The sequence below is a fragment of the Apaloderma vittatum genome, unplaced genomic scaffold, assembly GCF_000703405.1.
Source record: "Apaloderma vittatum isolate BGI_N311 unplaced genomic scaffold, ASM70340v1 scaffold9622, whole genome shotgun sequence".
Taxonomy (NCBI): Eukaryota; Metazoa; Chordata; class Aves; order Trogoniformes; family Trogonidae; genus Apaloderma; species Apaloderma vittatum.
This window is the reverse complement of record NW_009705277.1, coordinates 37020-49996: the sequence shown is the minus strand read 5'-3', so window position 1 is coordinate 49996 and position 12977 is coordinate 37020. Positions and strand designations below refer to the sequence as shown.

Genomic DNA, 12977 nt, shown 5'->3' with positions numbered 1-12977 from the left:
ATGAGGGTGACAGAGCACTGGCACAGGCTGCCCAGGGAGATTGTGGAGTCTCCTTCTCTGGAGACTTTCAAAACTCACCTGGACGCGTTCCTGTGTGGCTGCCCTAGGGGATCCTGCTCTGGCAGGGGAGTTGGACTGGATGATCTCTAGAGGTCCCTTCCAACTCCTGACATTCTGTGATTCTATGATTCTATGAGAAGAAAACTAAAACAACTTTAATTAAACCATAATAGTACTAATAAGGGCGTAAGGGAAAAAATGAAATATATACGAACCCGATATTGTACCCAAAGCCCCTCTGATAGCAACCACTATTGATGCTAGAGAGTAGGCGGCATGGGGAAAGCCCCAGGCTCATCAGCAGAGGGGAGCTTGATATGGGAGCCGGATTCAGGAACTCTGGCTCAGGATTAAAGTGGAGGAATAGACAGTGTCATCTTCAGACACCGGTCATTGAAGAAGAGGGCTTAAGCCCTGTGATCCCTCAGCTTTATACTGAATATGATGTATGTGGAATGGAATATTTTGTTGGTCAGGTTTGGGTCACCTGTTCTGTTCATTCCTCATGGGAGCTGCAACCTTTTACTTTCTAGTGACCCTTTTACCTCCCACCATCCCCAATGTGTTACACAGGATCCAGCAGTGACCTCGGTCACTATAGCAATAAGTATCAGCAAAAGCCTTTCTGCATCCCAATCCCTGGCAATAACTGTAAACATCAGGTGTTACTACTGTGCACACCGTCTGCAAAAACATGCTGCTAACTTGAGGAAGTGCAGCCTCTCAGAGAAGACTGAGCTGAAAAGTAGAATTTGTTCTGTTTAGCTCGAACCAGGACATCTTGACTGTACATAGGATTTCCAGATTCAGTATGTTCTCGTTTGTAGGAGTGACTCTAGAGCCAATTGTATTTCTTGTGTCATTGCAAATGTACCGTTCCACAGATAGTTAAAAATGCAGAGCACAAAGTTATTAACTCTTTTTCGTTGTACTTTTTAGCATGTCATCTTGATATTGCCTATGGTTTGAAAAAAGTAATGAATTATTTCAGCATGAAATTATAGCAGCCAGATACATTTCAAGGTATTTTTTGTTACTATAATTATAGTCTTAGAAAATACTGCCAGGGTGATTCATATAATCTTAAATGACAGCATATAAACTAATGATGTACAAATTAAGTGTGGAAATTACCAGAGTAAAAGATAAGAGATTTTATAATGGATTATATAACTGTATCTGCTAAACAAGGGGAAGATTAGAATAGTAGCCAGAAAAACAGAAATGAAAAGACAAAGGGAAGAACCATGAAGATAATTCTAATAGTCAGCGTATTATTTTACTCTTCCAAAAAACTTATTGGAATATATGTCTGCCTTCTGGGGTGCTGGAGGGTTTCTGTGTCAAAGGACACAGTGCCATGCAAGTGTTTTTATAGGGAAAAGTGACGTTCCTGGATTTATTCCCAGCAGTGAATGATGACTAAACCTGTAACAAGGATGTGCAAGAGATGTAATTTTATTAAATTTAGTATCCAGTTTAAGTGAGTTTGCCTTGCTTTTGGTCATGGTATAGAAAAGAAGAAATTAACGGACCACACCTATTTTTTTGAATATTAATAATTCTTAGAGTACTGTTTTAAATTCCCTGGAGTCTTAGTGCATGAAATGAAGGCAGAAAGCATATAAACAGACAGTGAAAACAAGTAAATCTGATTCAATTTTATCAGTCAGTATGAGAGGATTAAGAGGAAATATGGAGCATGGATAAGTAAATCTAAATTATTCAGATTTCAATAAACAAGAGCTCTGTTAATAACATAAGTAAAGGAAGTATTTTTGTAGGATTTCTCTTTAGAAATTAAAGAGCTTTATTAATGCAGAATGACATGCAGTATTTTGTACTTGAATGAAAATAAAATTCTATAACTAATTAACAGATCTTTTTCTTCAAAATAAAAAATGTAGCAACCTAAGGCCCCAGTTCAAAAAATGTTTTTTATTGAAACCACATCCCTACCAAATGTGAGAAATTAAGCTGTTAAGTTTCTCATCCTGCAGTTCCATGATAAAAATTGCTATTTCAAATATTTTAGTGAAGGAAAAGGAGGATGCACATGCAGATCCAGAAATACAACCTATGAAGGAAGATGACGGAACATTTGGTGAATACAGGTGAGTGACTGTTGTGGTTTGTCATGTTCACTGTTCATGTCGCACATGTACTGTATATAACATCACACTTATTAATTTAAAACTAACTTTTTTTTTCCGTGTTGACAAAGATTCAGTATCCAGTGTTGTATAAAGCTATAGACGGCATTTCCACCATGCCATTAAAAATAATTAAACATCCAAGCTTAGAATAAGCCATTCACTAGTGCAAGGTGAAATCCAGATTCAGACACAGTTGTCTCAAAGTGAGCAATCTGTATTTACAAGTCCATCCTTCAGATAACTAAATACCAGATACAGTGTTCTTTCGGTTGGAGCACATTTAGTGTTATGTTTTTTGAAAATATGTTTCTAACTGAAGCCTAATAAAGACAAACTTGTGTTCTACTGACTGGAAAGCAAATGCATTTAGAATGTCTGTGACTACTAACACCTAATCCAGTAACAGGGAAGGGATGTTATACACAGAGGTGAAGAAATGTCCCACAAGAAAAAAAATCTCCCTTTCATGTATTTCAGTACAAGATACAGAGCAAGCAGCTTCAAAGCATGCAACACAGCTCTGATTCGTGACTCTTTTCCCTTATTGTAAACATAGCCTAGCTGAATCTCCTGGCATTACTAAAAGCTTGCCTTGGCAAGTCTATTCATATAACAATTACGAGTATAGCTTATTAAACAAGCACCATTTTATTTTCTAAATATGTCAATAATATATTTTACATGGATGTTACATAGATTTTATAGTGCATTCCTGTGTCAAAAGCACTGTAAAAGCCCTTTATTATTTTGAAGATGTGGCATTTACAAATGTACATAGAAAAATCTTGTTTTTTCAAAAAGAATCCATTCTGTTGCCATAGCTTCTTCTTATAAGGGAAATGTGTGTCGTGATCTGACTGGAATAGATTTACAGTTCTGAATGCCAAAGAGCAGTTTCTGTTTATACTTCTTTGATTTTTTTTTAAATAACACTGTATTCTTAGGTTAATGAGTTCAGAATAGTATTTTATTATACCAGTAAATGCATATGGATATGGATAAATCAGCTGATAAAAGGGAAGTGTGAAGCAATGTTTGGAAGCAGAGGTAAATAAGTACTGTTTAGGTTTTCCTTGGCAATCCAGTTTGCATTCTTCTTTATTGCTCCTGTTTTTTGATAATTGGAACTTTCAGCAGCAGAAACAGAACTTCATACAGAATTGCACAAATGACATGACTTCAGTATGTGGTTTCTCAGGCCTAGAGTAAGACTATTGAAGTCTGCTTTCATGTGTGACCTACAGCAAGATTTGAATTTATCTCTGCATGTTTAAATGGCTTGAGTTAATCTGTAGAATAATCTAGTGCTTTATTAAATTATTTTACAATGCATTTATTTACCTCTTGTCTAGTGAATATGGACAGATGCATGCCAAGCTTTCAGTCTTGTTCACACAAAAGAGCTCATCCTATTTGCCATGCAAAAACTCCTTTCTAAAATGTGTTTCTGTGTAATTAGTCTATATTGGGCTTTCCTCTTTTTTCCTTAGAGACAGGGCAGCAGCAGCAACCAGTCAGATTACAGAAGATATCTTGGCACCCTCTCTGCACCCCAGCGTCACTGCAGTCACTCAGTTCCCAGTGTGTCTGCCTCACATGGCACTGGTCATGATGCAGTGCTTCTTTGAGGAAAAAGGGTATAGGGTTTCCCTTGAAAAAAAACATTAAAAAAAAGAGTAATTTTTGAAAGATCTAGGAATTCGAGTATTTTGACCTTTTTTCATCACTTCAGGTCCATGTCTGCTTGGACAGGAAAGAAACTGGACAAGGAAAAGAAAAGAAAAGGTAGCTGTGCCAATTCTCCTGAAGCAGACCCTGTCTTTACCAAAGCAAAGTCTGTGAGATCTGACAGATCCAGCTTCTTCAGAAGGTCAGGGGATCAATACTCCAGCACCAGATCAGAGACCTCCTACACCAGGAGGAGGGCTAGGCAGTCTTCAGAGCTTACAAGGGTTAGTTCTGTCTCTGCTTCCCTCTGCCAAGAGGAAAAGAGGTCAGACGAATGGAAGTACAGGCATGGCTCTAGACATCATGCTTCTGAGCAACAGATAATGGGGTCGGAGGAGAGCTCAGATTCTCAGGCAGGACAACCATCCCCTTTCCAGCAACCCCTCAGCAGCAACTCAGTTCATGGCTCACTGGCAAGGCAGCATTCTTCTCTCCAACACTGGTTCAGCCATGCCCCAGCCTACAGCTCAGATTCAGAAGATGCTCAGTGCTCCTACCACAGGAAGGTAAGACCTGCTACTACTCACTTCACTGAATCTGAAAAGAATTCATTAATGAAATCTGTAATTTTGCCTGAACTAGCTACTGTCTTAAAGGATGCTTTGACAGCAGCCAGACAAAGCATAACTTCTGCGGCACAGACTAGGCTCCGTTCCGTAAAGCATCCCAGAGTATCAATTACAGAAGTTCCAGTGGTTCCTCTAGAAGCAACTGGGACCAGTTCCCAAATTTCTGAGTCTGACCATGTGGACAATTTAAAAGATCAAAGAGCTTCTGGGAAGGAGAAATGTGAGGCTGACAAGGGCTTGGAGGTTGAGTCATCCCCTGAAGATGGAGAGATGTCATCTGAATCCCCTACAGAAGACCAAGAAGGGCCAGATCCTCTGCGTAAGTTTGACACGGCAAAACAGAATTACCTGTTCAAGCACATAAAGAGAACGTTAATGCTAAAATCTTCCAAATCTGAATGCCATTCAGAAGAGCTGCTTATTCCCTCTGGAGAAGTCAAGGTAGATAATGCACTTCCTATCGATTCAGCAGTGGAAGATCTTGTCTCTAGGATTTGGAGTAATCCTGAGGCAAAGCATGAAGCCCCGGCAGTTCTACATAAGCTCTATCCTTTCCCAGTGCATAAAGCTGCTTTGTGGGGCACTTTGCCTCACGTGGACAGAGCATTGGTTACTAGTGATTCTATGCCATCGGTGCCTGCTAATGTGGATGCTTTGCCTAAAGATCCTACCGATAGAAAGATTGAGGAAGCAATTAAAAGATCTTTCAAGTTAGCTGCAGCCCAGCTTGGAGTATCTATCTACTGTGCTTACGCTTCTAGAGCATTACTAATATGGTTGGGGGAAGAACGAGCTAGATTCAAAAAGAAATGGGTCCCATCTGGTGCCACGCAGAGGAAACGCAGGCTCTGTAAAATTGCAGCTAATTTTATTCATGATGCAGCTGAGGATTCTCTTAGACTCACTGTTAAAAACATGGCATGCCTCACTGTAGCCTGGAGAGCTATATGGCTCCGTCCTTGGACCTCATCACTAGATCTAAAATGTAAATTGCTGTCTTTACCCTACACAGGCGGCAAGCTATTTGGTGAATCCTTGGTCCAGATCATGAGGGACTTCTCAGAACGCAAACACTGCTTACATCAACTGAAAAAAAAGAGCTCTGGTGGAAGCTCTTCATTTTCTTACCCTCACAAGTGTCTGAGCTCCTTTCGTTCTCCTCCGAAGTTTAAAGGAGGGAAGGGAAAGTATAAGGTCTCACAGTCATTTCATGCCAAATATGAAAGGTCATCTCACTTTCAGAGAAACACCAGACCATCAAGAGGAACTTTCTAAAAACACAGACTTGCTTCCTCCTTTCTCAGGAACTGTGGGGAGTGAAAGACTGGGAAATTCATACTGAATAGACTTCAGTATTTCTGGGCAAGTAAGCCCAATGCTTAGAAAATAAATTATTTCAAAATAAGATTTAAATTGTTAAATTACTTAAATCTTAGTGACTAATTAAGATGTTCTGCAAAAGTAATAACTTAATTTTAGGGAAGGCTTTTGTCACATTCAGTTTCTGGGCTTCCCAGGATGCCTTGGACTTGTTTGAAGTTTTGCATTCTCCCGCTTCATGGAAGAGCATACTTTCTGCAGAACCAGCTGACATCATGTTTTCCTGCCATAGCCATCTGCTGAAGGAAATAGTGCTTTACACAAATTACAGGTGTTTCAGGAACCACAGAATGACCAGTTACACTGTTTTCCTGTGACTAGAGGAGTATCTGCACTTTTACGTAATAAGGGAAAGCAGCACCTTTGTAGCAAACTGCACTACAATCCCGGTGATCTCCTGAATCGTAGGAGGCTGAGACAGGAAATTGTGGACAGTCAACGCTTACACCAAGTAACTGAAAGAAATACAAGTACCACAACTCTATGATCATTTAAATTAAAATTATCTCAGACTCTTGTTCAGATCAGTGTATGTGTATAAATTAGTCTAAATCTCCATCCTGGGCCCTGAATCCAGACTTGTGGATTCATGGGTAGGGAGAGACTGCAAGTGTGCATTTCCTATTTAATTTCATCTCATTGCAGTCTGCAGACAAGGCAACTACAGTAGTAGGACTGCTAATGTGGTAATTCAGGATGTTTACACATTTTGTTGAATTATTTTGCCTCTTTTCCTCAACATTTTGTCAGACAGAATATTTTCTGTAGAAATTCTTGGATATGCTATGGGAGATTTTTTGGAAATGATTGGTGAAGAGTTCTGAGATTGCTGGATAATATATTATTCTTTTTTCTGCTGAGGTGATTAACAATGAGAATATATCTTGTAACTACAATAGTATTTTTTTCTCTTGTAGTTACTCAAGTTTTGTTGCAGCTTAGGTGTATTTCCAGGGGAGGGCTAGCAATGACTTGTGCCTCAGCACTGTAATTCTAAGCTCAGTCCCTTCTAGTGCAAGAGATGATGCCAATGGACTGCCTGAAGAATTCTTGTCTCTGAGTAGTCCAGTTGGATTCGGCAATGGTCTTACAGTGCTCTCATTTATACACACGTGCTTTCTTTGAGAGTTCTCATTTTAGTGAACTTCTGTGTCACTGTTTTTTGAATCAGGGCTTCAATTTCCCTTTGTATAATTTTTCACCGGATGTAACAAAGGTGAAAAGTTGGTTGAATTTCTCTCAAGCAGGAGTGAGTAAGGTTCTTTGACTAACAAACTTTTTTTCAACCCATTGCCTTTCAAATATAGAGCTTAATCTTTCAGGTTTTGAGTCTCTGCCAGGATTGAAGACTGGATATTACAGAGATGCTGAAGAAAAACTACTCAGAAAACTAATACACATGTACTTTTGTCTTAGGTAGATTAGAAATAGTAAAAAGTTTTGAAGTCTGGATTGATACTGGTGCATAAGTGTATAGGGACAGGGTTTTTCATCTGCACAGTCCTATCAGTTTAGGAGCATGAACAGAAACCTGCCAGGTATTGGGGCAGAGGTTCTCCTGGACCCTGCAGAGAAATCCTAATGTAAGGTACTTCTGTGGCTTTACATGACTGCTTACACTTAAATATTTCTGGCCTGTTGACCCGAGAGCACAGAGAAAAGGAATTTACTGCCGACTGAAAACAGTCTACATCCTCTTTCTGCATCCAACAGCCCAGAATGCTTTACCCTTTTTGTTTGTTTTATGTTGCCTTTCATCTGACAGTTGTGTTATAAGGAAAAGTAGTATATTGCTAACCATATATTGAGTCTTTTTGCATGTCTATGAATGTGGCAAAGTTTAGTGGGAACTAGTTGCCTGCTGGACTGCAGAGGCATCGTAAAACTGTCTTCCCCATTCTGACTGGTTGCTGCATGTTCCCATATCTAAGGAAGAAAAATTGAAAGGTTGAAAGAAGAAAGGAGATTTCAAGGTACATATTTCTTTCAATAACAGATGAGCTTCTGAAGTGGAAGTAAGGTTTTTTTAAAAAAAATAATTTTGTACTTTGCACTTGCATGTTATTGTTACCTCCATACATCTTATCTCTCTTAACCATTAGCTTCAAGTTTAATATGTGTTTCATTAAACTAAGAAGAAGAAATGTGTATTCATATATTAGCAATTGTTATGAAAAGTATTTATATCATGCTTTTAGAGTATACTTCAATATTAAATACTGTTCCAACTAAAAGGGCAAAAAATGTGTGTGGTACATATCAGTACTTAACAAAATGACTGTTACATATCAGTCTTCATTGAGAAACTTTCATCCTTAGAAAGCTACTAGTATGGTATTTATTTATCAAATAAATAGTAAAAGCATCACTACACTTAACTTTCATGGCTGTCTGATCTAAATACAGAATTCATACCCATTCTCACCTCTTGTTTTGTTCCTTCCCAGTACTTGTTGTCTCACGAATAATTTTATGCACTGCATATATGACACTTTTCAAAAACTTTTTCAGTTCTCCACTGTAACTTTAGTCAATCCAATTTGCACTTTACTTTTTATTTCATGATGTTACACTAGGTAAGTATAATAGTAATCAAGCAAAACCACAAGCGAAAACTAAAAGACATTTTGAGCTATCCTGGTTGCATTTTGGAATAGTTTTATGAACGCTCGAAAGCAAGATTAGCATATCCTATACATACTGTATCAAAATTTATGGCTCTAACATGTTTTTTGAAACACAGTATTACGTATTCTGCAGCCTAAAGTTTTCTATAGCTCTTTGGGCATGCATATTCTAAAGGAATTCAGTGACTTTTGCAGTTTACTTCTTGGTGGCAGACAGAAAATATAGTAATACGCACAGAGCACCAGGGTCCTTTCTCTGTTTTGCACCCCTAGGGTTGCAAAAGTGCTGTCCAAAACATTGAAGTCTTCATTTTTTTCTCTGCTTGTTGTTTTGCTTTTTCTTCCTCAGTTTCTTTCCCTTCTACCCAAAATATAATGTTTGTCTAAAGCAAGATTCCTAATCCAGTTGGATAAAGAATAAATGGTAGCATGGCATTTGTTTCCTTTTCCTGAATAAGGAGTGAAAAGCACCCTGGATAATCCCACATCTTTCTCCACTGCCAGACTCTTGGCAGAACTTCTTTCTGGACTTGTATAGTCCAAAAAGGGAGGGAATTCCTAGATTCAGATGTGATTTTTTCATCGACTGTAACCATGCTCTTACACCAGTGCTCACCCCTGTGCAGGTACACTCCTGAGTAAATCTGCAGTTTTATTTATTTTTAATTATAGAGATAGTTGACTCTGCATCCTTACTAAAATATGGAAAAGTCATAGACACAGTGCACCCAACTGTGTAAGTATTTCTTCATTGTTTGGCTTGCACATAAGTTTTATTTTCAAAAATGCAAACACAAAAACCCTAAGTGCAGAAGTTCTTGTACCTGGATTTATATGTTACAAATTAAAATCAAGATTTATATGGGATCAAACACAAAAATATGGATATTTTCAATACAGTGATGGTGTATTATTTATTTAATGTATTTTCCAGCTTAGCAAATTACACTGAACAGGGTTACACTTTAGAATATTTGCAGTTTCCTGACTAGTTGGAATATGGTACAAATGCAATTTTATTTATTTTCATTCTTACATATTAACATGTAAGCAGTTATGAAGCTACTCATCTAAAATTAAACAGCAAAATATATGTGCAATGTTCTTTACTAAATGCTACTACCCAGAAAGCATTAAACTGAATACTTGCAGGTCATTCTTTAGAAATAGGACCTGGTACAACTTCAAAGTGAGAGTCTGGTCTTCGTTTCTTTTGTATAATATGTTACAGTGACTCTGATGCTCTCTGATGAGGGCGATGGAGAAACTGCATCACATGTGATTTTTAAACACTTGATTCTGTGTTCAGTTTTTTTTAATATAGGGTCCTTCAAGAATGAACTCTGCTCAGTAATGTCTCCATAATCTGCTTGTGTTTGCAGCATTACACACATTTGTATTTTGCTGCTGGATACTTGACGTGCAGTAGCATTCTGTTAAATGTTTACCAGCCTATATGTTTGCAATATCAGTGAGCACAGTAGATCAATGATACGATATTTGTCCTTGTGCCATGTACACAGCAGTAACTCAAGGCAAAGTCAAGACTGACAGAGTCAAGTTTAGAGTTTTTGTCTTCGTGCATTTTCAACACGAAGGTTATCTTACATGTTAATGATAGATCTTCCTAGCACTTCTTTCTTGTGTATGCACAGAAGAATAAAATCTCTAGTATGCTTTTTCCATAAGTAGATGCATATTAGAGGTGTACTTCTTTTAGGATCTCAAAACTTAAGAGTCTTAAAAAAAAGGTGGTGAGATGAGGAGAAGCAGCTTGATGGAAGGTTGGTGTGATGGTTATCTAGCAACAGTGAAATGTTTCTGAACAGGGCATTTGTTGGCTAACAATGTAATCTGTGTGACCTTGTGTGTGCTGTATATATGTGGTTTCTCTGAGTGTTCAAAGATATTCATTAGGGAAAAAAGAGAAAATACAGTTATTGGGAGAACTAAGGTATTTGGGTTTACATATTTCAGAATTAAAATGATTTGCTGAATGCATATTCAGTCAAATGTTGTGAATATAGTAAATATATTTTCCCTTGATATTCTATGCATGTTTCTTTATATTTTCCGTAAGTCAGGAGTCTTTAAATAAAAATACACTTACTCTTGTGTACCATATATGCAAATAAAGTCAAATGTTCTGTTCTGGACAACCTGAAAATGCAGGTGGCAAGATCGGTTTTTTAATTATACATACTTTAGAGCTGCTGACGAAATCTTCATCTTGAAACTGAAATGCAGCGTAAAGGATTCTGAAAAGAGCCCAACTACATCTATTTCATGAAATACAAGCTTACCACAGCTGCAGATTTATTTGGGGATTCTGATGGTGCTGCAGCTTTCCCACCGAGAAGGGAAAGACCACAGTCCTTTTCCACAGGGATCTCTCCTCCGTGCCTTTCCTTCCCTTTCCTTTCCTTTACTTTTCCCGTTGTCCTCCAAATCACCACCATCATTGTCAGAACGTGTTATCAGTTATGGATTAGGATAAGAAGGTTGATCTGATAAGTAATGACAAAAACTAAGCATGCTCTTAACTGCTCAGCGGTAGCTACTGTAAGCTAAGTTGTTGCTATACCTGTGTACATTAAATGTTTTAGCAATTTTAAGAGCAAATTATTATTGATAAAATACTGATCACTATCAGGATATGGACTTTGCTTTTCTTCTTAGGCTATTTTCATTTGTTTCTTCTGCACCCTTTTAATGGAATATGTAGGTCTCTTGAAAGGTAAGGTTGAAAAATTGCAAGTCTGGCCTGCATTATGTAACAAATTATTTGAAATGCAGAATTTTTATTTTCTTTATACTAGTAAAGAAAATCAGTATATTTCATTTAACCGATTTCATTTTTCATTCATGTTCAAGGAGTCAAAGAAAGTAAGAAGTTTAACAGACTAACTTCACAGCACATCATAAGCTTGTTACTTTGGAGAACAAATAAATTATTTTTTTTATAACTTTTCAACCCACTTTTTAATGCTTGCAGTTGCATCTAAATTGCTTCCAAGCCAAGGGCCCAAGTCTTATCATTGAAAAGTCATGCACGGTGGGGAAAAAAAAAAAAAGGGAAAAGAAACCACAATCTCCCCCTTCCACTGAAGACATTCTCTGTTTAAACCATCCTTACACCATGTATTCATGTCAACTGCATCATATTGATTTGTCTCTACAATGTGATGTGGGTTTACTAAAGGATTATAGGGCTGCACACATGCTCTTTATAAACGCTGCATGCATGACTGATTTTGACTTAATATGTAATGCATCAGTTAATTCCTTTTGTCTGTCTGTTTGTGTCTCCAGTGATGCAGAGGACCATAAACCTCTAAAAAAAGGAAGCCGGACGCCTTCAGACAGAACTGTGAAAAAAGAAGACAGTGATGATAGTTTAGTTGACTATGGAGAAGGTGTAAATGGTCAGTTCAATGAGGATGGTTCCTTTATTGGACAATATAGTGGTAAAAAAGAGAAAGAACCTGCAGAAGGAAATGAAAGCTCTGAGGCTCCTTCTCCTGTAAATGCCATGAATTCATTTGTGTAACCACAGAACTCTATTCCCTTGTATCTTCCGTTTGTTTAAAGCACTTGTACATCCTCCTTCTCATACTATGAACATGCAGGTAACGGAGCTCCTCACCCTGAGACGTTAATGCTATGAGAACATGCAGGTCAATACAGTTACACAGCATAATGACACATTAAGTGGTATGTTATTACAAATTAAAATACGAAATTCAAGTTTTGTTCAAACTTTTTTTTTTAAAGGAACTGACACAAAAAAATAACATTGACTTGTAATTTTATTTCCTGTTGAACCTACGTATAATGCATGGGAAAAAATGCTACAGATTTCACAGATAATCTCGTGTACACTATAAAAACATGGTTCGACAATTTGTTATGCAGTCCTCAGATGAATCCCTGGATATGAATTCCGTTTTCATTGTCAGAGTGTTATAGTAGTATTATATAGAACTTCAATGTCTTTGTGGACATTGTTGTGAAATTGGTGACTTAATGTCTAGCTATCATATGTCTTTTTGCAAGACAGTTAGGAAGAGTATGTACAGTATATAATTGCTAAATGATTTAAGTATGACACTTGCATTTGCTGATGCTTAATGAGACCCTACTATCTGCTCTTTGCTCCTATTACTTTATAGCCTTTTTAATCTATCAAGTATTACAGCAGTACAGTGTTCTATCTTTACATCAAAACACATTGAATTGATTTTAGGGCATAAAAGATACGCATTGCAATGCATTTTGGAATTTGTACAGTCACTGAAAGAAAAACTTTAAAAATGAGAGAAAATATTCCAGAAAACACAGGGCAAAATACATTCAGTGCCTTTATACAATATGCATTCCATAATGCGCTGTACGACTAAATCAGTTGGTGCAGTAAACTGTGAGTAGCAGACTACTATCATTGCCAAATAAAGTAA

General features: G+C 37.5%; 1 protein-coding gene across 1 annotated transcript in view; it reads left to right on the top strand.

Annotated features, from left to right (window-relative positions):
* The window catches only part of LOC104270853 (neuronal cell adhesion molecule), a gene marked incomplete at its 5' end in the record, with an annotated part of 35056 nt that extends 22712 nt beyond the window's left edge, over positions 1-12344 (top strand). The window contains 3 exons of the mRNA XM_009865333.1: positions 2096-2174; positions 11246-11257; positions 11833-12344. Coding sequence (XP_009863635.1) covers positions 2096-2174; positions 11246-11257; positions 11833-12070 — 329 coding nt within the window. The remainder of the gene's footprint in view (positions 1-2095; positions 2175-11245; positions 11258-11832) is intronic.
* Between the last annotated feature and the right edge of the window lie 633 nt (positions 12345-12977).